This window comes from Dama dama, chromosome 20 (assembly GCF_033118175.1).
Source record: "Dama dama isolate Ldn47 chromosome 20, ASM3311817v1, whole genome shotgun sequence".
Lineage (NCBI taxonomy): Eukaryota > Metazoa > Chordata > Mammalia > Artiodactyla > Cervidae > Dama > Dama dama.
Window position 1 is genome coordinate 114267225 of NC_083700.1, and position 25531 is coordinate 114292755.

At 49.6% G+C, this 25531-nt stretch overlaps 1 protein-coding gene across 2 annotated transcripts; it reads left to right on the top strand.

Annotated features, from left to right (window-relative positions):
* Nucleotides 1–1370: 1370 nt before the first annotated feature.
* ASB1 (ankyrin repeat and SOCS box containing 1) lies at nucleotides 1371–25107 on the top strand. 2 transcript variants are annotated; one of them, XR_009689282.1, is made up of 6 exons: nucleotides 1371–1442; nucleotides 5398–5539; nucleotides 7393–7695; nucleotides 17618–18003; nucleotides 19200–19442; nucleotides 24894–25107. XR_009689282.1 is itself a non-coding variant. In XM_061122623.1 (5 exons), exons 1-5 carry the CDS (start codon nucleotides 1403–1405, stop codon nucleotides 19325–19327), a joined length of 999 nt encoding a protein of 332 aa, XP_060978606.1. In that variant the 5' UTR covers nucleotides 1371–1402; the 3' UTR covers nucleotides 19328–24862. The 2 variants fall into 2 exon arrangements, 1 of the variants encoding a protein (XP_060978606.1); XM_061122623.1 differs by lacking the exon at nucleotides 24894–25107 and having other exon boundaries at nucleotides 19200–24862.
* The last annotated feature ends 424 nt before the right edge of the window (nucleotides 25108–25531 follow it).

Genomic DNA, 25531 nt, shown 5'->3' on the forward strand with positions numbered 1-25531 from the left:
ACACTGTTTACTCAATATCTCTGATGGACACTTGAACTGTTTCCAGGTTTCCCTGTCTTTCAAGCTCCCAGGTGTTCTGAGGTGCAGGCCCGGTGGGTCTGGACATGCCCCTGGCTCCCTGAAGCGTAGCATGTGGGCACCACGCCCAGCCCTCCTGACACTGGTGCTCTCTGGTGTTATCAAGTCCAAACAGAGCTGGAGGCATCTCCCTTCCCCCAGCCAACACCCTTGCAGACCTGCAGCCTGGTGGCACCACCTAGTGCATTTGAGTAACCCCCTGGGATCATCAGCCCCGCTGCTGTGGCTCCCCTTACACTGAACTGGTCCAGTAGTCACAAAGCAGGGCAGGCCAGTGGGTCACAGCACAACTGCTGGGGGTCTCCAGTGTCACCTGTCCTCAGCCATCTGCCCCCCCCCCCCCCCCCCCCCCGCATTCTGCTGGAGACCTTCTCCACATTGGGTGGGAAGCATGGAAGGAGCCAAAGGAATCCATGCTTACAAACCAAAACTCAGGTCTGACAATATTTCAATAAGTGAGTGTGCAAGAAAATGATCACCTTGTTCACTAATTTATTCAATAAGCACTTTGTGTCAGGCACTGGGCTATACGTTGATAGATAGATCCTTGACTTCAAGGAAGGAATTAGGCTTCCCAGGTGGCTAGTGGTACAGAACCCGCCTGCCAATGCAGGAGACCTAAGACATGTGGGTTCGATCCCTGGGTCAGGAAGATGCCCTGGAGGAGGGCCTGGCAACCCACTCGTGTTCTTGCCTGGAGAATCCCATGGACAGAGGAGCCTGGCGGGCTACAGTCCTTGGGGTCGCAGAGTCGGACAGGACTGAAGCAACCCCAGAACACTGACCCATCAGACTGGCTCCCCTGGGATTCGCACCCAGAGCTGACCCTCCCTCGGTCCCGCCCATATTCTCGGTGCAGAAGGCCACGCCCTCCCAGTGGGGGCGGGGACGGGCCCGACTAACCCGAGTTCCCAGGAGATGCAAATTAGGCCCCGCCCCCAGGCGGGCATGTTTTCCCAGACTCCTCCGCTTCTTCTGTGGACAAACACAGCCCAGACGAGGCCCGACGGCGCGCGGCTCCGACAGCTCGCTCCGCCCCCCCCGCCCCACCCCCATTCCCCAGAGCTCGTCCGCGGCAGCGCGCGCCCAGGCGCCGGCGCCCGTTGGGCCTCACGTCGCGTGCGTAGCGGGAGCGGGAGGCTCCAAAAGCCTTTGAGGGAGGCGCGCGCCCGCCGGAAGCCTCGTCCCCGGCACGGCCACTGCCCGCGGCGCCGGAAGCGGTCGCGCGCGCTGTGGTTCCGGAAGTGGTTCCGGCCGGCGGGGCGCGCTCGGAGGCGGGCAGCGAGGGGGGAGGCGGCTGCGGAGGGGCCGGAGGCCGGAGCCCATGGCGGAGGGCGGCGGGCGGGCCGGGCCGGCGCCCGCAGGTAACGTGCGCGCGCGGCTGCCGGGCGGTGGGGGCGGCGGGGTGGGGGGAGCCGAGGCCGTCGCGCCGAAGCCGCGTCGACTCGTGACCGTCAGGGCCTCACGGAGCCGCCGGGGTCTGGTCAGCGCGGCTCGCCGGGGCCCGGGTGCTCGGCTTCCCCTCCTGTGGAGCTTGCCTGGTCACTGTCTGCCCGCTGGCCTGTGGGGTTGGAGGGGACACCCCCAACCCGCCCCCAACCGTAAAGAGAGGACGTAGGTCATTCTCCAGTTCTGAGCGCACCCAGAGGTGTGGAAAGCCCCAGGGGTCAGCCCCTGAGAGGGCGGGTGACCTTTTCTCCATGCTGCTCCGACTCCAGCCCTAGCACGGGCAAGGGAACGCGATAACGCTACCCCCAGCGAGCTGTCAGTGACACAGCAGGTCCGCTGCAGGGGCCTTTGCCCACCTCCGGGGAGGCAGCCCCGACAGAGTTTAGTTTAGAGGGCTAGAAAGGCTCACGCCCACTGCCCAGAATAGCCACGGGACTGGGGGTCTCCACCTTGAAATCTTCCTGCTGTGCTGGTGTGAATCTGCAGGGGGAGAGCATTTGCTCGCGTTTGGGAGCCGCTTCCTCTTAACCTGTGGGCTGAGGTGGGTGGGTGGCGGTTCCCCTCCTTGCCTGTTTTGAGTTGGCTTTGGGTACCAAGCGCTTCTGTGTGCTGCGGTCGGTACATGCACATCCAATGAGACACCCTTCCACAGAGTTCATTAGTTAGTAATAAACTAAGAATTTTTTTACCCCTTACTCCTAAATGTGCCAGAATTTAAGAGACAGGTGCAACTTTTCATCGTTCCCTCCATTCATTCATCCAGTAAACGGTTCATTGAGGACCTGATACCCCAGTGAACAAAAACACAAACAAAGCCCTTTCCATCCCAGGCTTTGGTTGGTATCGACTAGCCCCAGGTACAGCCAGACCTTAGGGTCCTGGACATCATCTCCTGTGAGAGTGAGGGAAGGACTGAGAGGTGTCAAGTAGGAGGAAGAGGGTTGCCTGCTGCTTCCTGGTGTGGAGGATGATCTGGTGGAAGGCAGACTGACTCTGCCCTACACATAGGCACTCTTTAATATCCAGGCGATGCTGTTTTAGCATTTACTGTGTTGCCGGCCTGGGAGTAGAGGAGTCAAGGTTGATGCTTAAGTGGTGTATTGTCGCTGGAGAAGCTGATCAGAAAAATGCAAACGTAAAGTTATGTTGGATCTGGAGCTGGGCAGGTGGTGGGTTGGAAGAGGCCAACGCAGGGAGGCTTGGAGGAGAACTTAGCAAAAGTGTGTCAGTCTCCTTACACCTTCTGAATCTTATTCCTCCTTCGAACTTTTCCACTCTGTTGGTGAATAACTCAGTGGAGAATAACTTCTGAAGGAGGATTGGCCTGGGGGCCCAAGGGCTTCTCGATGCCTTCTTGTTGATCTACTGAGGCCAGGTCATGGCGGGTGCTTGAGGTACCCTCCCTGCTCTGCCCAACCACCTGGGGCCTTTGTGTCTAACCTCCGCTAATGAACTGTCAAATTCTGGAGTGTACTGTGGCCCAGCCTTGTATACAATAGGTACTCAAAACATTTGATTTGGATATGAAAAGCAACTTCAGGATTGGAGAGCCCACCTGTGGCGGGGTCACATGCTAGGCCACCTGGTACTGTGGGGACTTGGTGAAGCAGTCTGAGTTCATGTTCTTTCCTTCTGCCTCCTGTCTGTGTAGTTAAGTTAATAGAACTCTTAATTATCTGGAGACATTTAGGGCTCCACGGTGAGGTGAAGAGCTCAATTACAGTTGACCTTTGACAACCCAGTGGGTTGCCAGAGCTCTGCCACAGTCAGAAATCCTCTGACTTCACAGCTGACCCTCCATATTTGAGGTTCTGCATCTGAGAACTCAGCCAGCCATGTATTGTGTCGTGTAGTGTGTTTTTAGTGAAAAAAACTGGTGTGTGGGTGGACCCACGTAGTTCAGACCATGCTATTCAAGGGTTAGCTGTAGGTATGTCACTGTACAAAATTTGTTGACTACAGTTGACCATTGGGACAACTTGGGGGTCCTCTGCATCTGAGTTTCCTGGACATCTGGGGATTCCACCAGGCACTGACCACGGTGCAGTGTTGTGGTATTTACTGCTGAAAATATCCATGTATAAGTGGACCCCTTCAGATCCAACCTGCATTGTTCAAGAGTGAACAGTACTTGTGGTCTAGTCCATTCAGGATGTGATAGCAGAATAGACTGGATGGCTTACAAACAGCAGGAATTTATTTTTCACAGCCCTGGTGGCTAGTAAGTCCAGGACCAAGGCATTGGCATATTTCGTGTCTGGTGAGGGCTTCCTGGTTCATAGATGGCCGTCGTATTGCTGTGTCCTCATGTGGCAGAAGGGCCATGGAACTCTTCAGGGTCTCTTTTATAAAGGTGCTAATCCCATTCATGACAGCTCCACCCTCATGACCTAATTAACTACTAAGGTCCTACCTATCCCATAATAATCACCTGGGTGTTAGGACTTCCAGCGTATTGTTTGGCAGAACATTTTGGGAGACACGAGCATTCCATTTATAGCAACTACTCTTCCCATTCCTCACTTACTTTGATGCCCCTTTCTTACATATAATTTTATTTATGCTAAGCTCTTTTCTGGGCAGTTGATTGTTTTATTTATCTTTATATTCTAATGAGAGGTAATTTCTACTGTCTAGTAGGGTAGATGTCTTCTCATACATACTGAAAAGGCTGAAAGTGTTTCTTATTTTTATTTCCAAATAAACCTTTAGAATATTTTAGTCACATCTTGTGTAAAGTCCCCAAAGAGATTTGTTAAACCCCATAATTTATTTGGTATCACTTAAAATTTTCCTAGCATTGACTCTCATCAAAATACACTGTGTGGTTTTCACCATTCATTCTAGCCTTTGTTGTTTCTCAGTTTTATAGTCTTCATTATATTGGTTTGGCTTTCTATTTATATCGTTTTATTTTAAAATTTTTTCCTTTTTACTGAGGTATAGCTTATATTCAATAAAGTGCACCCATCTGAGGTACCAAAATGTGTGTCACTCACGGGGACTCCCATGTGGCAAGGCTGTTACCTAGATCAGTATGGCAGAGTCATTTGTGTTATAAGGAGCAGTACTTTTTTTGGTATTGAATTTTGCTAAATTCAAGCATCTTTTTGTAATGTAGGAGAGGATTATATGTTTTTTTCCCCCAATACTGACATTCTTGGAATAAATTAGATAAATAAATAATAATAAATAATTAATGAAAAATAAATAATTTTATGGTGACTTATTTTTTATTTTTTGGCCACACTGAGGCATGTGGGATCTTAGTTCCCTGACCAGAGGTGGAACCCAGGCCCCTTTCAGTGGAAGTTTGGAGTCTTAAGCACTGGACCACCAGGGAAGTCCTGTGGTGACTTTGATGTATATTTTAAAGTTCACTTCGCTAATATATTATTTAGGATCTTCTCTTTTCTTTTGGTGCCTCACCCCGCCAAAGTTTTAAACATTATATTCTTGCCTGGTTTGATGTTGGGCACATGCTAGCTTTATTCGGGGAGATTTTCTACCTCTCTCTGGCTCTGGAAGTTTCTGGAGGCAGGGGAATGATGTACTGTTGAGAGTTGGAGAGCACCCTCTTGGTGGGAAGAGCTCCCCTGGTGGCTCAGGCAGTAAAGAAACCGCCTGCAGTGCTGAGATGTGGGTTCAGTCCCTGGGTCCGAAAATCCCCTGGAGAAGGGAGTGGCAGCCCACGCCAGTACTCTTGCCTGCAGCGTTCTGTGGACAGGGGAGCCTGGTGGGCTGCAGTCCGTGGGGTCGCCACAGGTGGGGCACACTGAAGGCTGACCCTTTCCTGGGTGGGCGGCGCCCCCTGCTGGTGGGCCCGGCAGGGCCGCCCGGAGCTGACAGGCGCCCCTCTCTTCAGTGCAGGTCCTAATCTGAAGGAGTGGCTGAGGGAGCAGTTCTGTGACCACCCGCTGGAGCACTGCGAGGACACGAGGCTGCACGACGCTGCCTACGTGGGGGACCTGCAGACCCTGCGGAGCCTGCTGCAGGAAGAGAGCTACCGGAGGTGAGCGCTGCCGAGGTGCCGAGCCCCTGGTGCTTTCCAGCTCCAGAGGGTGGGGGCAGAGGGCACTGAGGGAAGCACCATCAGGCTTGGGGGCGGTAGTCAGAGAGGGAGGGTGGGGAGACCCCAGTTCAGGTCCAGCTCCGTCAGTGACCGTCTGGTGCGGTCCGGGTGTCCGCTTCCCTGAGGTTACCTCTGGTGCCAGCCTCGTTACTTTTTCAGCAGCGGCCCTGCCCCTTTGCGAGCCTCGTCTGGCTTTTATCCTAAGTTGGGTACAGAAAGTCTCCTTGAAGTATTGCATCGGGTCCACCGTGTATCCAGCCTTCCTGACGGCCCACTCCTGACATGCTCTCCCTGGCTTCTCAGGGCCTCAGGCATTGGCCTGCAGGGCCCAGGGCTCAGCCTCTGGCCCGCTGTCTCATCGCCCAGGGAGATCTGGGTGCCCACCTTCTGGCTCCTTTGGTTGATAGTGCCCTGCCTGTTGCCTTGCCATATCCTGTGACCAGTGCAAGCCCTTCCTTGATTAATAGCATCAGAGTCTTGCTATCACATCTCCCTCCTCGAGACACCCGGGGGAGCACAGAGACTGTAAGCTGTCTGTGTGTCTCAGGCTGGAGTCTCAAATAGGTTTGAAGCTCATCTGCATCTGGAAACTGCAGGCTTTTTCTGTGTGTCTGTTTCCCCTTCAGGCCTAGGCTGGCAGCGATTTGATGGGAGAAATGCTTGTGTACTGATACTGATATTTGTACCCTTTTTGTGGGTCATTCCTGAGAGGAGGATTTCTAACAACACAGAAATAGGTTTCTTCCTCCGCTCCTAATGTCTTAGCATCATTTCATTAGAACGGGTATTTTATTAAAAATAAAAAAGTTTCAAATACCCGGAAAGGATCATCATACAGAACAAATAGACGGATTGCACTTGAATATTTGATATCAATGACTCAAGTCCGAAGAAAACATTAAATTTTTGTGGTACTGCAGATATAACAATAGAATAAAGGAGAGTTAAGCTAGCAGTTAGACCAGGTAGTTTCATATTGCTTTTTCAAGGACTGTTTTTGTTTCTTCTAATAATTGGGTTCTGTGAATCTCTGGTGTTTTGATGGTATTTTTCTTTTGGGATGTGTTTCTTTGGTGATGAGTCCTTGGAGCATTCCTTGGCCTCCTTGGCCAGTGGAAGCTAGTTCACAGCTGAAGGAGGAACCCTGACCTGCTGCATGTTTCTGGGTCACTGCTTCGGTGATCTGGATCCTGGGGCTTTGTTCAGAGCTGGGAGCTTGAGGTGATGTGTGCCTCAGCTGGTGATGTGGTGGGTCCGTGTACTGCACGGCCGTGGCATTCCTTGACAGGGCTCTCACTCTGAGTGCCACTTTCCATGCGGGCTGAGCCTGGACCATGTCCCTCTGCTGCTGCTGGGAAGGGTGGTGAATCCCGCAGGCCGTCATGTGTGTGGTGTTAGGTGGAAGGACCACAGTGGTCACCTAGCCCCAGGGGTGATATTGAGTCCCGGGGAGCAGTCCGACCTCTACCTTGTCCCAGGTGGCAGCTGGTGACCAGGGGTTTTGGGGCCCTGTCCTCCATCCTGCAGCCCCCTCCCCGGGCAGGCCCTTCTCTTTGTAGAGCACAGAGCTTTGACGGCATGTCCGGAAATTGGCGCTCTTAGCTCCGGTGCTGTCTAGCTGTGCCTCAGGTTTCCTTGTCCGTGGGATGGGGGCTTCTGCAGCGGAGCACCTGGAGGCGTTCTTAAAGTGAAGGCTGCCCCCTGCTCCCGGCCTCGCAGGCCACCCGGGAGAGGGCGGAGCGGCCGGCGTATCCCGCACCTCCCAGCCCGGCTCCCTGTGCTCTCTCTCTCAGCCGCATCAACGAGAAGTCCGTGTGGTGCTGCGGCTGGCTCCCCTGCACGCCCCTGCGTATCGCCGCCACCGCGGGCCACGGGAACTGCGTGGACTTCCTTATCCGCAAGGGGGCCGAGGTGGACCTGGTGGACGTGAAGGGACAGACGGCCCTGTACGTGGCTGTGGTGAACGGGCACCTGGAGAGTGCCCAGATCCTCCTGGAGGCCGGCGCTGACCCCAATGGAAGCCGGCACCACCGCAGCACGCCCGTCTACCATGCCTCGCGGGTGGGCCGGGCGGACATCCTGAAGGCCCTCATCAGGTCAGTGCTGAGAGGCTGGGCCCCGCCGCCCGCAGCGGCCACTGCAGGGCCAAGGCTGTCTGCCGGTGCCTGCAGCCACCTTCTCATTCCTTATTTTCTCCCGATCTCAAAGTAGACTTGTGACAGGATTTGTCTGTTTTGTCTTTTTATTTATTTTTTTTCCATTTATTTTTATTAGTTGGAGGCTAATTACTTTACAGTATTGTAGTGGTTTTTGCCATACATTGACATGAATCAGCTATGGATTTACATGTATTCCCCATCCCGATCCCCCCTCCCACCTCCCTCTCCACCCGATCCCTCTGGGTCTTTCCAGTGCACCAGCCCCGAGCATTTGTCTCATGCGTCCAACCTGGGCTGGTGATCTTGTTTTGTCTTTTTAAAGTTGCTTCTTAGCTTTATCAGTTCTCTTATTTTCTTACTGGTTAATTTCTATTTTTATCTATCTTTTCCCTGTTTTCCTTGATCTTACTTTACTTTTTCTTTAACTTTTTGAGTTGCATGCTTATTCATTGTTTTCTTGATTAACAATGTAAACTTTTAAGGTTATTAAATTACCTTTGCCTAGAGCTTTGTTTTTGCTAAACTTGTAAAATAGGTATAATTGAAGTTGATTTCCTCTTTGTTTTTATAGGTTTTGAGGCTCTTACTGGTTTAATAAAAACTTCTGTGAACTTTTAACTTTATTGTATAGTGCCCAGATAATACAGACCATATAATGTTCATGTTGAAGATTCTTTTTTTAAAAAATTATTTTTTAATATCAAACTGCTTTGTTGTGGATCCTTGTAACAAAGTACAAACCACAGGTGTTGTAGTTTCATAGTACAAGATTGTAGCCTCAGTTAATGCTATTCAGAGTCCCTCTCTCTGTTTTTTACGGTTTTAATTGTTGGATCTGCCCCAAATTCAGAGAAGTCTGTTAGTATCTAATTACTGTTGTGATTTGTCAGTTTCCTCTTGTATTTCTCATAATTTTGCTTACTGTATTTTGATGCTAATTGGGCTCATAAAAATTCTTGCCTATGGATTATGCCCTTTATGAAAGTAAGAGGAAACCACTGGTTTCATTGAGGGCTCATTTACATAGCATTCTGTCACTTTTAGTTTGAATCTTGTGGGTTTAAGTAACTCTTTGTGTGCTCACTTTTACTATTTGACCATCTGGGATTCTTTGTTTTTAATACAGTTAACATTATTGCCATAGCTGATGTTAGGTCTGTTTCTGTTATCTTTCTGTCTTAACTATATCTTTATTTTATGTCTGTGTTCCATGATATGTGTTTTCTTTGCTTTCCCTTTCTGTTGTTTTAGATGGTTTATGGTCTTACTTTAATTGCACTAATGATTGTCATTTAATCAGTTTGAACGAGATTGCATCTTTAGTCCTGTGCTCCAGTGAATTCTTTCTACCACGGATGCTTTCTTTCCCCTCCCTTGCTCTGGAGGCAGTTTGTTCTGTGGTTGGACTGAGTGGAGTTTATATAGCCGGTTGTCTGTGTCAGGAAGGACTGCGGAGGAGGACTATAGCATTGTTACAGGCCACAGTGGGAGGTTCTGAGGGCATCTAACCCAGTGCAGAACATGGTTTTTAAATATAGGTATTGAGAATATATTTATTATATCAGAAGGTTTTACGTATCACATGACTCTGGAATTGGCTTTTGGAAAGATAAATGAGGGTGATATGGTTGTTCTGTTAGAGGGATAAAGGAATGCAATGCTTTTTGCCCCCTTTCTTTTTAAGGATTTCTAGCCCAAGAATCTAAGCCACTTCAATCCCATGTCTTTGCATCTTGGAGAATGTAAGTCATTAATTTGGAAATGTATCCAGTAGGGTCAATCCAGGGCTTCGCTGGTAGCTCAGCTGGTGAAGAATCTGCTTACAATTCAGGAGACACCAGTTTGATTCCTGGGTCAGGAAGATCTGCTGGAGAAGGGATAGGCTACCCACTCCAGTGTTCTTGGGCTTCCCTTGTGGCTCAGCTGGTAAAGAATCTGCCTTCATTGCGGGAGACCTGGGTTCGATCCCTCATTTGGGAAGATCCCCTGGAGACGGGAATGGCTACCCACTCCAGTATTTTGGCCTGGAGAATTTCGTGGACTGTATATCCATGGGGTCGCAAAGAGTCAGACACAACTGAATGACTTTCACTTTCAGTGATAAAGAACCTGCCTGCCAGTGCAGGAGATGTGAGTTTGATCCATGGGTCAGGTAGATCTCCTGGAGGAGGAAATGGCAACCCACTCCAGTATTCCTGCCTGGGAAACCCCATGGGCAGAGGAGCCTGGCAGGCTACATACCATCCGCAAAGAGTCAGACACAACTGACGACTGAGCACAGGCACAGGATCAATCCGTGAAATTTCGTCCTGGTTCCAGAAATCCCGTGGGGCACTTGAGTCAATTCATGATGCACTGCTGCTTTGAATTAGCCTCAGGCTTGACTCTGAGATACATACCCAGATGCTCTTCTTGATAACACGTTATTCAGACATTTGTTCCCTGCCGGAGCACAGGATGTTACTTGTGCTGTGAGGCGCGGAGAGCATGTACTGTTCTGTCGTAAAGCTTCCTATGTGCTAAGTGACCCGGTAATTGACTTCTGAAGAATGGAGTTAAGTTACTGAACAAAGCCTACATGTAATCCAAACGCAACTCCTGCCTTCCCTGTGTCACTGTCCCTCATGGGCAGGGCTCTCTGTCACTGTTGTAGTCTGATATCCCTTTGCAAGCAGCCTCCGTTTTGTTACTTCTCATTCCCTTGGTGTTTTGTTTTATAAAGGTAAGGAGTGGTATTTCTGTGTGTGCAAAAGTTATGTTGATTTATGCAGTTGTCCCATGGTTCCTGGCAAGCGATATTAAAAGCAGTACGGGAATTTTGGAAAATACTCAGGATTAAAATTAACTGGATCCCAGCCAGTACGTTTTTATGAGCGGATGAAGGCTGTCTTTCCCACAGCTCAGCTAATACCAGATTGTCGTGTTGCCCAAAATGACAAACATTCTGGAAAACATCTTCCTGAGAATAAGGAGGAAAAAGATTTCAGTGCTTGAAATCTGGGTCTCTTAATTGGTTGTATGAAATGAAGTAGCAGTTTCTATCTGGTTTGGTTTGTGTGTCAGAATGGTTCTCTAGTCGCTCCTAGGACAGTTTGTAGAACGGGTGACTTGTGCATCTGTAGTGGCTGATGGTGCTCCATGGCATCAGTGGGGGAGCAGGCTGTCCTGTGAGCCCGTGGGTCCGCGTGCCTCAGCTCTTCCTCAGCTCTGTCAGTTCTGGGGAAAAGACTGATGATGAAACAGGCTTGCCGGCTGGGCTGTGAGAGTTGGCCTGCGTGTTTACCAAGCCCTGGACCCCTGCACGGCACGGCGGACCCCGTCGTCATCCCTCCTGCCCTCAGATGAGACAGACTGTGCCGACAGCATCTGTGGGGCGTCCCGGGGCTGGGAGGGCAGTGGGGCTCCGTGCACAGTGCTGCCAACCAGTGTTTGCTCCAGGGCGGCGGTCTCAGAAGCCAGGCTCTGTTCTCGTTGCATGCGATCCAGCGGCGCCTGGTTTCATTGGTCCCAGTACTGCTGACGTTCCCTTTTGTTCTTTGACCAGGGCGGTGTCTGCCAGGTTTCTCTGTTGTGAAGCTCCTCTTTTTCCCGCTGTGATTAATAAATACTTTCGTGGATAGGTACTTTGCAACCATGTATGTATCTTATTCCTCATCAAATTTTTAATCCATTTATTTATGTTCGACTCATGGTTTCCTGTGGAGTTAAACTTATCCTCGGCTCGTACGTACTTTGCCTGGTTCAGCCCTGGGCTCTGTCATTTCTCCAAGGAGAATGATGTTGAAAAGCCAAGATCTGGACAGTGGGAGTGGTTATTGCTTGTCGGTGTTGCTGCTTGCAGGCCCTCTTACTGGACACATTTCCATCTACATTCCTGTGTCCATTATGCACCGATGGTTAAAGAGTATAGCCCAAGGCCTTAGTCCAGTTCAGCACCTGGACAGCTGTGAAGGTTAGTTCAGGGCTGGGGAGAGCACTCCCACCTCTGGGGCTGCTCGAAGCTGCCCCATGTCATCCTGCTTTTCTCCCTCTCCAAATTTATGATTTTGACATTGAGAGACCTGGTTCTCCTTACTTTTTCTTTTTCCTCCTCCTCTGGCCACACATCATGGCATGTAGAACTTCCCCAACCAGGGATCGAACCTGCACCCCCTGCAGTGGAAGCAGTCTTAACCACTGGGCTGTGGGGGAAGCCCTCCCCTTACCTCTGATGTGCTTGCTTCTTATTCCTCAGTGTAACCAGTTCCTGTGCTCCTGCCCCTCCCACACATGGCCCCTCACCACCCTCACCGGGCAGCATCCTTAGCAGGCACCGTCTTGACTAGGCCTGGACTCCGACACTGAGCCAGGCCACCCTCCCTGCTGTAGTCAGTGGCCTCTGCTTAGAGTGAAACAACCAGTAGGTAGTTTGCGCTTGGCCTGAGAGAACTTTACATGCCTGATAGAAAGCCATGTATTCGGGTGTCTCTGAGCTCAGTGACAAGGGCAGGTGCCTCGAGGGGATCATGAAGGCTCTGGTGGATAATGAGGTTTCCAGGTCAGGTGGCTCCTGTGTCTGCCTGTGTTCTGTTCACCCTCACATCCAGGCTGCCTCTGAGAGTCAGGAGAGGAGTTCCTGGACAGCTGTAAAGGTTAGTTCAGGGCCGGGGAGAGTGCTCCCACCTCTGGAGCTGCTCGAAGCTGCAGGCCTTGCAGGCGAATCTGGTGCTCGGAACAGTCTGGCTGCTCTCAGTGTGCCATGGACCTGAAAGAAGAGCCAGCTTGGTGGGCAGGACAGACGGGCATCAGCTGGACCCACAGTTGGGTTAAGGTGTTTCCTTTTGCTTTCCGTTTTTAGGAATTGCTGTTTAGTTTTTTACATTGTGTATTTACATGGTTCCAAAGTCACATCTGTAAAACAAAGTGTATTAAAAGAAGTTTAGCTTCTTCTCCTCACCTGGTTCATCCCTGCCCTGTAGAGAACCATTTAAGAAGTTTTGTGGTTTATCCTTGCATCACTGAAAACTAAGCAGACCTGCCTGTGTGTCTAGGTGTGTGTCATGTGCGCGCTGATCATGGAGCCTTCATCCCAAGGTGGGCAGTAGCACACTGCCTGCTCCTTGTCCTGTGTTCCTCGCTCGTCAGTGACCTGGAGACCGTCCCAGCGCAGCAACTGCCCTGCCCCTTGTCCCTTGTCGGACAGTCCACCTGGGGTTGGCCACCGATCACTCAGTCCCTCCTGATGAACCTGTGGGTTGTCACCTGCCGTCAGCTGCTGTGGATGCTGTTTTAATGAACTGCCTTGTGTATACGGCTTTTCAGAGTTTTGCAGATGTTACAGATTTCCCTCTGCAGGGATTGCTCCATTTTGTATGACCCTCAGAAATGGATAGGACTTCCTTTTTCTTTAAAGCCTGGTCAGTAAGCTTTTGGATTTTCTGCAGTCTGAAAGGTAAGAAGTGATGTCTCTGAGTAGTTTTAATTTGCGTTTCTGTATGAGCGAGGCTAACCATCCTTTCCTCTGTCTCTGGCTCATGTACCTGTAGGACTGTTGATCTTCTCCTTTCAGAAGGTCTTTATAGAGTAAGGATGTTAACCGTTTGTTATCTTTTCTCCAGTTTTTTCACTTATTGCTGTTTTTTTGGCATGAAAAAGTTTTTCTTTAATTTTCATGTTAAAAACTTTGTTTTTATATCTTGTCCTGTTTGATCTTCCAAATGAACTTTATAATGAACTTATTTAGCTTCAGGGATGTTATTTTTATGTATTTATATTTATAATCAACTTATTTAGGTCTAGGAAGAGTATTTTCATTTGTATTAATAAACTTACTGATCTCTTAATGAGGTTGGGTGTTCTTATCCAAGACTGTGGTATGTTTTTCTTGCTTGTGTCTGCTTTTGTGACTTTCAAAAAAAATGTTTTTTTTCTAATTATAAAATACAGTTCTCATGCAAACTTTGGACATTTACTGTTACATTTATGCTTAGCTATCTCACTTTAAAGTTTATTTTGCTGTTAGAAATGAAATATTTGTCACTTTATCTTGTAACTTGTTTTTGTTTGAATATGTAAAGACTGTTGGTATAAAACCTGCTACTTCATTGCTTCTTGATTGTATTTTCATTAATTATTTAGGGCTTTCCAGACATAGTCATGTCCTCTGTAAATAGGAAAAAATACCTCTTGCTTTCAAATTTTAATCAGCTAATTGCTTTCTCTGTCTAATTACACTAATACTTTAAAAGAAAAACACGCCTTTAGAAATAGTGGGCCAGAAAGTGGGACCGTGTGTCTTGCTCCTGGCTGAGCTGCTGCTCATGTTTGCCTGTTAGGTGAGATGCTGACTTCTGGCATGAGGAAATATTTTTCATCATGTTAAGGAAGTATTCTTCATGTTCTGTTTTTATCAAGTGTTTTAAAACATGTCTAAGTGTTGAATTTTGTCATATGCCTCTTTTGAGTTTGAGAGAGAATTATGGCTTTTTCCCCTTCAGTTCAGTCGCTCAGTCGTGTCTGACTCTTTGCGACCCCATAGGCTGCAGCACGCCAGGCCTCCCTGTTCGTCACCAGCTCCCGGAGCTTACTCAGACTCAGGTCCATTGAGTTGGTGATGCCATCCAACCATCTCATCCTCTGTCGTCCCCTTCTCCTCCCACCTTGAATCTTTCCCAGCATCAGGGGCTTTTCCAGTGAGTCAGTTTTTTACATCAGGTGGCCAAAGTATTGTCGTTTCAGCTTCAACATTAGTCCTTCCAATGAATATTCAGGCTTGATTTCCTTTAGGATGGACTGGTTGGATCTCCTTGCAGTCCAAGGGAGTCTCTACAGTTTTCTCCAACACCACAGTTCAAAAGGATCAATTTTGATGCTTTTATAGGTGCTCAGCTTTCTTTATAGTTCAACTTTCACATCCATACATGACTACTGGAAAAACCATAGCCTTGACAAGACAGACCTTTGTTGGCAAAGTAATGTCTTTGTTTTTTAGTATGCTGTCTAGGTTGGTCATAACCTTTCTGCCAAGGAGTAAGTGTCTTTTAATTTCATGGCTGCAGTCACTACCTGCAGTGATTTTTGGAACCCAAAAAAGCAAAGTCAGCCACTGTTTCCACTGTTTGCCCATCTATCTGCCATGAAGTGATGGGACTGGATGCCATGATCTTAGTTTTCTGAATGTTGAGCTTTAAGCCAACTTTTTCACTCTCCTCTTTTCACTTTCATCAGGAGGCTCTTTAGTTCTTCTTCACTTTCTGCCGTAAGGGTGGTGTCATCTGCATATCTGAGGTTATTGATATTTCTCCCGGCAATCTTGATTCCAGCTTGTGCTTCCTCCAGCACAGTGTTTCTTGTGATGTACTCTGCATATAAGTTAAATAAGCAGGGTGACAGTTTACAGTCTTGACGTACTCCTTTCCCTGTTTGGAATTAGTCTGTTGTTCCATGTCCAGTTCTAATTGTTGCTTCCTGACCTGCATGCAGATTTCTCAAGAGGCAGGTCAGGTGGTCTGGTATTCCCATCTCTTTCAGAATTCTCCACAGTTTGTTGTGATCCACACAGTCAAAGGCTTTGGCATAGTCAATAAGGCAGAAATAGATTTTTCTGGAACTCTTGCTTTTTCAGTGATCTCGCGGATGTTGGCAATTTGATCTCTGGTTCCTCTGCCTTTTCTAAATCCAGCTTGAACACCTGGAAGTTCACAGTTGACATATTGTTGAAGCCTGGCTTGGAGAATTTTGAGCATTACTTTACTAGCATGTGAGGTGAGTGCAGTTGTGCAATAGTTTGAGCATTCTTTGGCATTGCCTTTCTTTGGGAGTGGAATGAAAACTGACCTTTTCCAGTCCTGTGGCCACTGCTAAGTTTTCCAAATTTGCTGGCCTATTGAGTGCAGCACTTTCACAGCATCATCTTTTAGGATTTGAAATAGCTCAACTGGAATTCCATCATCTCCACTAGCTTTGTTCATAGTGCTGCTTCCTAAGGCCCACTTGACTTCACATTCCAGGATGTCTGGCTCTAGGTGAGTGATCACACCATCGTGATTATCTGGATTGTGAAGATCTTTTTTGTACAGTTCTTCTGTGCATTCTTGCCACCTCTTAGTATCTTCTGCTTCTGTTTGGTCCATACCATTTCTGTCCTTTATTGAGCCCATCTTTGCATGAAATGTTCCCTTGGTATCTCTAATTTTCTTGAAGAGATCTCTAGTCTTTCTCATTCTATTGTTTTCCTCTATTTGCACTGATCACCAAGGAAAGCTTTCTTGTTTCTCCTTGCTATTCTTCGGAACTAATGCATTCACATGGGTATATCTTTCCTTTTCTCCTTTGCTTTTTACTTCTCTTCTTCTCACAGCTATTTGTAAAGCCTCCTCAGACAGCCATTTTGCTTTTTTGCATTTCTTTTTCTTGGGGATGGTCTTGATCCCTGTCTCCTGTACGACGTCACGAACCTCCGTCCGTAGTTCATCAGCACTCTGTCAGATCTAGTCCCTTAAATCTATTTCTCATTTCCACTGTATAATCGTAAGGGATTTGATTTAAGTCATACCTGAATGGTCTAATGGTTTTCCCTACTTTCTTCAATTTAAGTCTGAATTTGGCAATAAGGAGTTGATCTGAGCCACAGTCAGTTCCCAGTCTTGTTTTTGCTGACTGTTTAGAGCTTCTCCATCTTTGGCTGCAAAGAATATAACCAATCTGATTTTGGTATTGACCATCTGGTGATGTCCATGTGTAGAGTCTTCTTCTTGTGTTGTTGGAAGAGGGTGTTTGCTATGACCAGTGTGTTCTCTTGGCAAAACTCTTATTAGCCTTTGCCCTGCTTCATTTTGTACTCCAAGACCAAATTTCCCTGTTACTCCAGGTGTTTCTTGACTTTCTGGTTTTGCTCCAGTCCCCTACAATGAAAAGGACATCTTTTTTGGGTGTTAGTTCCAGGTGGTCTTGTAGGTCTTCATAGAACTGTTCAACTTCAGCTTCTTCAGCATTGCTGGTCGGGGCATAGACTTGGATTACTGTGATATTGAATGGTTTGCCTTGGAAACGAACAGAGATCATTCTGTCATTTTAAAGATTGCATCCAAGTACTGCAAATTCCAACTCTTTTGTTGACTATGATGGTACTCCATTTTTTCTAAGGGAATCTTGTCCACAGCCGTAGATACAATGGTCATCTGAGTTAAATTCACCCCCTCCAGTTCATTTTAGTTTGCTGATTCCTAAAATGTTGGCGTTCATTCTTGCCATCTCCTGTTTGACCACTTCCAATTTGCCTTGATTCATGGACCTAACATTCCAGGTTCCTATGCAATATTTCTCTTTACAGCACTGGACCTTCCTTCCATCACCAGTCACATCCTCAACTTTTCCCCTTAGTTCTGTGAATATGATGGGTTACGTTAATAGAGTTTCTAATATAGGAACCACCCTTGGAATAACCCCCATGAGGTCATCATGTGTTGCTTTCGTAATGTTTTTGGAGTCCCTTTGCTGACATTTTATTGGAGGTTGTAAGTTGATGCTCATAAGTGCAAGTCACTGGTAATTTTTCTTTATGGTATGACCTTTGTTTGGTTTGGGGTTTATTCTATTGTTAATTGCATAAGATGAATTTGGGGATTTTCCTTCTTTATCTTTGCTTGACATAGTTAAAATAGTCTTGGGATTGTTGGGCCTTCACAGGTTTGAAAGAATTCCCTTATGAGTTTTCTTGTGTGAGAGGATCCCAAGGTTCTGAACTGCCGTGGTGCCTGCTGGGAGTCACGGGTCCACTGCAAGCAGGGGACACGCCGGTGCTTCGGGCATCGGGCTGTCCCTGCAGGCGCGGCTGAGATCTGCTGACGGTGCTGGCCTGACTCCGTGTGTCTCCCTGCAGGTATGGGGCAGACGTCGACGTCAACCACCACCTGACTCCTGACGCCCAGCCCCCTTTCTCACGGCGGCTCACCTCCTTGGTGGTCTGCCCGCTGTACATCAGTGCTGCCTACCACAACCTGCAGTGCTTCAAGCTGCTGCTGCAGGCGGGGGCGAACCCGGACTTCAACTGCAACGGCCCCGTCAACACGCAGGGTTTCTACAGGGGCTCGCCCGGCTGTGTCATGGACGCTGTCCTGCGTCACGGCTGCGAGGCAGCCTTCGTCAGCCTGCTGGTGGAGTTCGGAGCCAACCTGAACCTGGTCAAGTGGGAGTCCTTGGGCCCAGAGTCGAGAGGCAGGAGGAAGGTGGACCCCGAGGCGCTGCAGGTCTTTAAAGAAGCCAGAAGTAAGTGGCCTTAATTCAGCTCTGCCTGGCAGTCTCTTTAAGTCAGTTGAATGAACCAAGTTGCAGCAGTGAAAAAAAAACCTCCTAATTAGCACTTGGTCAGAACCTTCAGATAGGACTAGGAATTTTTTAGAATGGTCTTCTAGATTAGTTTCTTTTTAAGTTCCTGGACACCAGGGGTTAATAGCAAGGAATCTGTAATAATACATGTTCTCAAAGTTCCTGGGATTATGTTCTCTTTACTCCTTTTCTCTACTTTGTGATCTGAAATTCTTTCACTCATGCGTTTATGGCTTTTAAGTGTTTGCTTTACAATAGATTTCAAGTTCTTCCTTCTCTAGGGCCCCTCACTCCCCCTTCTTCAATTCCACTCAAATACCATCATTCTGGATTGTGAATTCAGCCTGATTTTTGCTAGAATTAAGTCTGAGGTTTGCTTATTTATGAAGAAGGGCTTTTCCAGGGAGTTAAGTTCATGCACAGGGAGTTTGGGGTTGATCCGTGGCTTGGTCTCGTTATCATTCTCCGGGACTCAGGAGTTGACCCTCGGTGCTCCCTCTGACCTGCCCACACCTGGCCTCTTTCCCACCTGGGTCTTGAGGGCATCTGAGTGACCACCTTTCCCCAGTCCCTTACCTCTTCAGAACTTCTGTGTGTTGTGTTCTTGTTACTGGCTTTCCCTAATCCAGTCATTAAAACTTGCTCCTGTTGAGAGTTGGTTACTGGTCAGTTGGAGCCATGCTGATAGTTAGGCTGCCTGTGTTCATGCCTGTTTGACAAGGCAGGGACACAGTGAGGCTTTTTTTCACCCAGAGTAAAATTCTCAGCCTACCTTCCTCAGTTGCTTGGTCTGTCCCCCTCAAACCCCTTTGGAGCTTTGGGGTGGACCAAGAGCAGAGGCTGACAGAGGGCAAGGGTCAGGGCTCGCAGTGGTCAGCTCTAGTTTCTCTGCCTAGGGAACTCAGCAGAGGTGAGCAGATGCTTGGATAGTGAAGATTCTGCTCCTTGTGCAGATGAAGGAGCAGGTTACAGTCCTTTGTCACCAGAGCCAGCTCTCCTCTGAAATTGGGATGCTGGCAGCAAGCACTGGTGTGTCCTGCCTGCCATCCCCACCAGCCTCTGGTCTGAGGCGATAGGGGAGAAATGGTATTAACCCCCTCTTCCTCTGTCTTTGCCTTTCCTCCCCCGCGTTCCAGGTGTCCCCAGGTCCCTGCTGAATCTGTGCCGCGTGGCTGTGAGAAGAGCACTCGGCAAATACCGCCTCCATCTGATCCCCTCGCTGCCTCTGCCAGACCCCATAAAAAAGTTTCTGCTTTACGAGTAGAATTCTGGAGCGCCGTTGATTGCAGTGAAGAGGCGGCGGTGACCTGCAGTGCAAGTTGACACCGACTCTCGCCGCGTGACCACATCGTGTGTTGCTGAGTCCCGCCTGGCTGCAGGTGAAGCAGGACTGGCTTTGTTCCCCTGGACTGTGTTCTATCTCAGGTGTTTGGGCATCGGACAGTCTTGGGGTCATTATCAGTATCAGCCAGGAGGCTCCTACACAACTTCATTTTGTGCTTCCTCAGTCTGTTTGGAAATTAGTGCAGTGGGCCTTGAAATGTGAGCAAGTTGGGGCCGAGGCTGGAGGCCTGTTGATGTCCTGAGTGGAGAGGACTGGCATCTTCCAGACTGCTTCTGGGTTCACTTCTCAGCTTGGTGGCTTGACTGCAGTCAGATGAAAAGGGAGTTTGTAAAAAGTAGAGTACAGAAATGCAGTTCCTGAACTTGTGAGTTTGTGTTCCCAGCTCCTCTGTTGAACATGTGATGTTTACACACACATGCTTTCCTTGCCACCTCAGTGTTCTCTCTATCTGGTGGGGGCATCATGTCAGTTGGCTTCATTCAAGGATGGTTTCCTGATCACTTGGGTTGGCTTTATGTCTCAAGATCAGTACCTGCAGTGCTCACAGTCTCTTTAGGTAACGCTCAGAGCTCGACACCTAGCACCACACCCAGCTGTGCCTAGCATCATGCCAACAGTCTCACAAGTTCTCTGCCATTTCACTTTGGGGAGCTTCCAGAAGTCCACTGATTTCAGGAGGCCCACTGCCTCCACTCAGACCAAGGACCGTCCAACAGCATCCACTGCCAGTTCTAACAGAAGTCTGCGCACGCACTGCGAAATAGAAACTTCACTCATCTTCTGGGTGGTTCAGAGCTTTCAGTTCTATGGTGTCCTGTGGACAGAATATCTGGTGTTTGGTTGATTGCGCTTCATTTGTTTGGACCTAATGTCTTGGTAATTGCTTCTAGAACTGAAAAGAGGGATAGCAGTGAGGTTAGAGGTCTCCTGTGGCCTGCCGGGGTTTGGGGGAAGGGAGAGGAATGATCTGGGTTATCACCCAACAGCTCGGCTGTGGGCAGGGCTGCGTGGCCAGGTGTGTGTCATGTCGGCACAGGTGGGCTGGAGGCTGCCTCTTTGAAGCGTCCAGGTGCCACTGTTTGCAGGGAAATCACATCTGTTTGTTGAGGCCTCAGGACCATTGGGTGGATCCATGGAAAGTGTTTAGAGATGGGCAGATTTCACATCTGTGTTTAGATTTTCTGTAACAGTTGAACAAATGATATGGGTTTATTTAATTATCAGCATTATTGTGTGTCTTCACTGACCAGACAGGCAGTGTCTGGTCATGGTCTTCCGTGATTGAGGAATTCTGAGTACGCCTCCTGGCATGGATGGATGTGTGTTGGAAGCCAGGCCGGCCCATGTGCACAGGAATGAGGTCTGAGGGGAGAGAAGTCATCAGTGATTCAGAAGGGAAGATGCAGCCATTGGAGCTCATTGCAAGCTGAGGCTGCGGCCTTGGAGGCTCAAAAGTGGGCTGTATGCTGCCGCTTTTGGCTCCGAACCTGCTGGGTGGGTTGCATTCAGAGCTCTGGGTTCCACCTGCAGCAGGAGAGGCGTCCTGAGAGAGGAGGGGCCGCCAGCAGGTGGCTGATGGTGCCTTTGCCACCAGATCCAAGTGCTGCGGGGATTTGGTTCGGGAGAGCGACAGTGTGCCCGTGGCCCTCGTGGTGGGACTCAGCAGCTCTGGGCAGTGGTTTCGATTGCAGCTGTTGGGGGAGGGCTCTCCCTGGTATAGAGAAGGGTTGTAGGATAGCTGGAGCCGCAGGAGGGGGCGGAGCCGCCAGAGAGGGGGCGGAACCACTGGAGGGAGTGTCCCTGGGGCGCAAGGCAGCACGTCATGTCACTTTCTCAGTCTGGCTAGAGGAGTCTCTTTCTCAGTCTGGCTAGAGGAGTCTCAGGAGCAGTCACTCACCTCCCTTTACGCTGCTGCAGCTGCCCTTTGGCCTGGATTCCCTTCCTGGGGGCCGTGCTTCAGGCTCGTAGGACCCTGTGTGCCCTGGTGGGCATTTCCTGCAGGGGTTTGTTAGGGACAGAGCCTCCCTGGGGTAGGAGGTGACTCTGTTCACAGGCCTGGAAAGCAGCATCGGGGGCTCTGCCAGGCAGGAGTGTGGGGCTGCATGGAGGCAAGGGCCCCCTGCTGGCCTGGCGGGGTGGCTGTCAGGCTGCTGTGCGGGGTGATGTGAGTGTAGGACTTGTTTCTGGGGTCCTCTAGAAGGACTGGACTGAGTTGATCCTCATTGTTGGGCCTGGCCCAGACCTGGCCAGGGAAGGACTGGGACTGGGGAGGACTGGGACTGGGGAAGGACTGAGCCAGGGAGTGGGGGCCCCCCGCACCACCCCAGAGCGAGGTAGGCTCAGGGCCAGTCGTCCTTTATAGAGGCAGGTTGACTTTCTGTGTTCAGCCAGCCTTTAGATAATTTTTTCAGAATCCCAGCAACTGAGGTTCAGCCTCTAGTTAGAAATTCCATACGTGCCAGACAAGACTCTGAAAACAGCATAGCTAGATACTTAAGGCCATTCCTCCTTGTTTTGAGCCTCATGTTACTAAAGCTCCCTTTTTCTGTTGTTGGCAGGGATAGGTAGGGTACAGACTAGGAAGGAGTCATTCTCTCCACAGAGCACTTTATAAAGCCCAGGCTCCAAGCCCCGGGGTGCCTACTGCCACGTAGCCAGGAAACGTGGACTTGGGTGATGAGGTTGTGGCCCAGAGCACCATGCCCAAGGGGCAGGGCACGACAGACCGACCGGTGGGCAGGAGCCGGGGCCCCCAGCCTGGCTCAGAAGTGTCCTCACTGTCCCTGGGGCGCCTGAGGGCCATCGGGCCGAAGGAATCCTGTGCTCGCGGCCTCGGCTGCAGTGGACGGGTGGGGGTGGGGCTGGGGATGTGCGGCGGCGCTGAGACCGTGGAGAGGGTTCCGCTTTGGCATCCTGGTGGGAGTTCCCGAATGTATTTCCGAAACCCTTCAATGTCATATGTATCCGTGCCTTTTCATATTATTTCTGGTATTTATGTATTTATTTATTTATGCCCTGCCGTATTCCAGGAAAGGGTTCAAGGTCGTCATGCTTAGTTTTGATGTTCTCTTTTGACGTTTGATAAGTTTTAGTCAACATGCGCTTGTTAAACAGGACGTTTTAAAAAGAAAGGACAATTTTTTTTTTCAGTACAACTTCCTCATGTTGAATATGTTTCTGTTATCAGGCCTACGTGCCATCATTTTTCCCCTTTCTTCTGTGAATTGACTCTTCAAATGGAAGGGTCATGCAGGAGTCTAAGAGAGGAGCCTGCAGGCAAGGTTGGACCGAGCCAGGGAAAGTCTGCCTTGGAGAAGAAGGCTCTTCTGTGCTGAGCTGCCTGCTGCCTGGCCCTGAGCGGGCCCGGCCCTGGGGAGGCCGCCTTCTGACGGCAGGACAGGCGGACACGCGGGAGAATGTCTGTGAAAGCACTGGCACGTGAGCTGTCCTGGTGAGGTGGCAGCGGCTGTCTTTGTGCACGTGGTCCCTCTCCTCAGTGGGTGTGCCTTTGAGGTGCTGACGGCCTGTGGCCTTGCTGGTCAGCTGGGCTCTGTGCCCCGGGGACAGCGAGAGTCATGGCGACCGTGACACAGGCCTCCTGCACTGGTCAGAAGGGCAGGGACACGTGTGAAATAACATAGGAAGTCAAGTTTACTCCATTTAGAGGGTTGTCTTTTAATCTGAGATTATGTTCTTCCTAATTTGGGTGATAAAATGTCCTTTTATGTAATGAAGGTGATAATAAAGGGCAACATTGTTTTTTTTTAAAAGCACCTGGTTGCAGATTAAAATGTTGGCTGCCCTTCCTCAGATCCCAGAACTTCTTTTTAAGTTGGTCAGGCTCTGAGACCCAGTGTCGGGACCCACAGTCTGTCTACAGCCTGTGTTCATGACTGAGGAGTTCCTCCTGGAGTCTCCAGTGGCCTGTCTGTGGCTGAAGGAGAGCCCATGGCTCCACTGCCTGGTAGTCCAGGCACAGGCTCTGCAGTCCCCAGGCGGGTCAGGAGCGCGTGCTTGTGTGTGCCGATGACAGCACTGTCCCTGGGAGGTGGGCCTCTGGCCACCCCCGAAGGACACTCCCAGGAAGCTAGCGTGGCTCCTTGGTGGGGCTGCCGCTTACCCTGGGCATCTGAGGCACCTCAAGGCTTGGCGCTGGTGGTGGGGTGGGCCTTCGGGTGCCAGGGCTCAGGCTATTCCCCTGCCCCTGGGGCTGCCTGCCAGGCACTCAGCAGCCGGGCCCAAGGGGTCTGGGTGCCCCACCAGCTTGGCTCTCCCTCCTGGAAGTGTCTGATTCGGCTGCCTGGCATCTCTCCCTCACTCACTTAGGCCTCACTCCCCTTCTCACGCTCCCCATCCTCCAACCTGACTCCTTTGATGTGGAATAAAATGACTGAAATGCACACGAGTGGTCAGTGGGATCCTGTCCTCGGAGAGTTCCGCGGGAGGGACACGCAGGTTCTAAAGTGCAGTGGTCTGCGGAATATACGCCGTAAATTGTAGGGAGACGGTTGGATGGGGAAGTGAGCGAGGGTGGAGGTGGCTTCTGTTGCCTTAACTCATAGTTGCTCAGTGTCTGGAGGGCATGAGGATCCTTTCTTTATTAAGTTGCATGGATCTCAGACCTCTACCATGTGATGTGTGCGTGTGCACATGTCCAGGTCTGTGTGGTGTCTGAGCGTGGCTCTCCCGTGTGTCATCACCTCAGTTTGCTGCTGTGGTTTAGCCAGCAGCACCCCTGCTCCTCCCTGCACTGTTTGCACAGCCACGTGGTTTCTGTCTGGTGTTGTGCACGTGCGGTGTGACATGCTCACGTGCTGTGGGAGCACTGGCATCAGCCCTGGGTCTTTGCTTTCTCTTTGGTAGTGACCACACTTATCTGCAGCAGCTGGGACCATGGCTGTTGCTGCACTTGGGCTTGGTTAGGCGCTTTCAGAAATGGGATGGACATCTTTGGTAGGTTATTGTAACTGTAATGAATGCTTTACTCCCCGTTGACTCCCCCCAAATGCCTTAATTCTGTGTACTGTTTATCTCATTGGAGAGGAGAATTGATCACGTGACATCTTTGTATATGCTGCACTTCAGGTAGAGGCAGCGGTTCTCTGGAGAGCTGCTCATGATTTGCAGAGAGGGGCATCTCTAACTGGGAGTCTAAACGGCTTCTCTCCACTGCTTGGGGGCCCCCGTGCTCCAGGGAGGCACTCATAGTGTTGCACAGGTTTAAACTGGGATGAGCCTGTTTTATTTAGTGGGTTTTTAGTCTGAAGAGAAAGTGCCTCTAAAATGTTTGAAACACATGACTTTCCATCATGGTGACACTGTCCCTACAGTGCTCTCTTGGGTGGGGAGGTGGTAGGGACTGTGTTATATGTGACTTATTTGACAGTGGGAGGGTGAGTTGTGAAGCTTCGGGAATGAATGAACTAAATAAAGCATTTATTCATTTCTCCGTGACACGTCTCTGTATTTGTTATTAATATTTCAGATATTTCCTTCGTTCCTCACACCAGTCCCCAAGACCCACCCGCAGACGTACACCTCTCCTGCTCTACTGAAAAATGGCCTCAGTTTGTCTCAAAAACCAGCTGCCTGTGTGGCAGGGATTGCTGGTTCTCCTTCATTATCTGTTGTCTGTGTCTGTGATAACAGAATGCACAGTTATAGCTGGAGACTTGAATCCTCTGAATAAAGTCTTCACTTCCCAGACTTCTTATAACTACATGTGGTTGTTTATCATAGTTCCTTCCTGAAATCCCATTAAAATTACAGGGAATTTTAATTTTTTAAAAAAGCATCAATCCACTAGGATGCCTATAAATGGCAACAAAGTTTTGGAAACTCTCAAGAAAATAGATGAATGGTAAGTGACTTAGAAGTGCCTGAGAAAACGACTTCGTAGGAAAGAAATGAGAACAGTTGAGAACCTGGTTTTACTGCAGAGCTCCGGGAAGCTATGGGGTTGGCAGTTCCAGGCACCTCTAGAAGTGGATGTGAGGAGTGAAAGCAGCAGGACTGGCCAAATGCCAGTTTGGAAGCAGCTGTAAGTCTCCTCTGCACACAGTCAGGCACTTGTTGCTGTCCCTCTGGGAGCTGAGACATCAGCCTTCAGTACGTAAAGTCCTC

Excerpts from the sequence above, each read along its gene's own strand:
- ASB1 (XM_061122623.1), top strand. The coding sequence starts at position 1,403 with ATGGCGGAGGGCGGCGGGCGGGCCGGGCCGGCGCCCGCAG. Across the intron at positions 1,443-5,397 it reads GGCCGGGCCGGCGCCCGCAG|GTCCTAATCTGAAGGAGTGG; the intron begins GTAACGTGCGCG and ends TCTTCAGTGCAG. Across the intron at positions 7,696-17,617 it reads ATCCTGAAGGCCCTCATCAG|GTATGGGGCAGACGTCGACG; the intron begins GTCAGTGCTGAG and ends GTCTCCCTGCAG.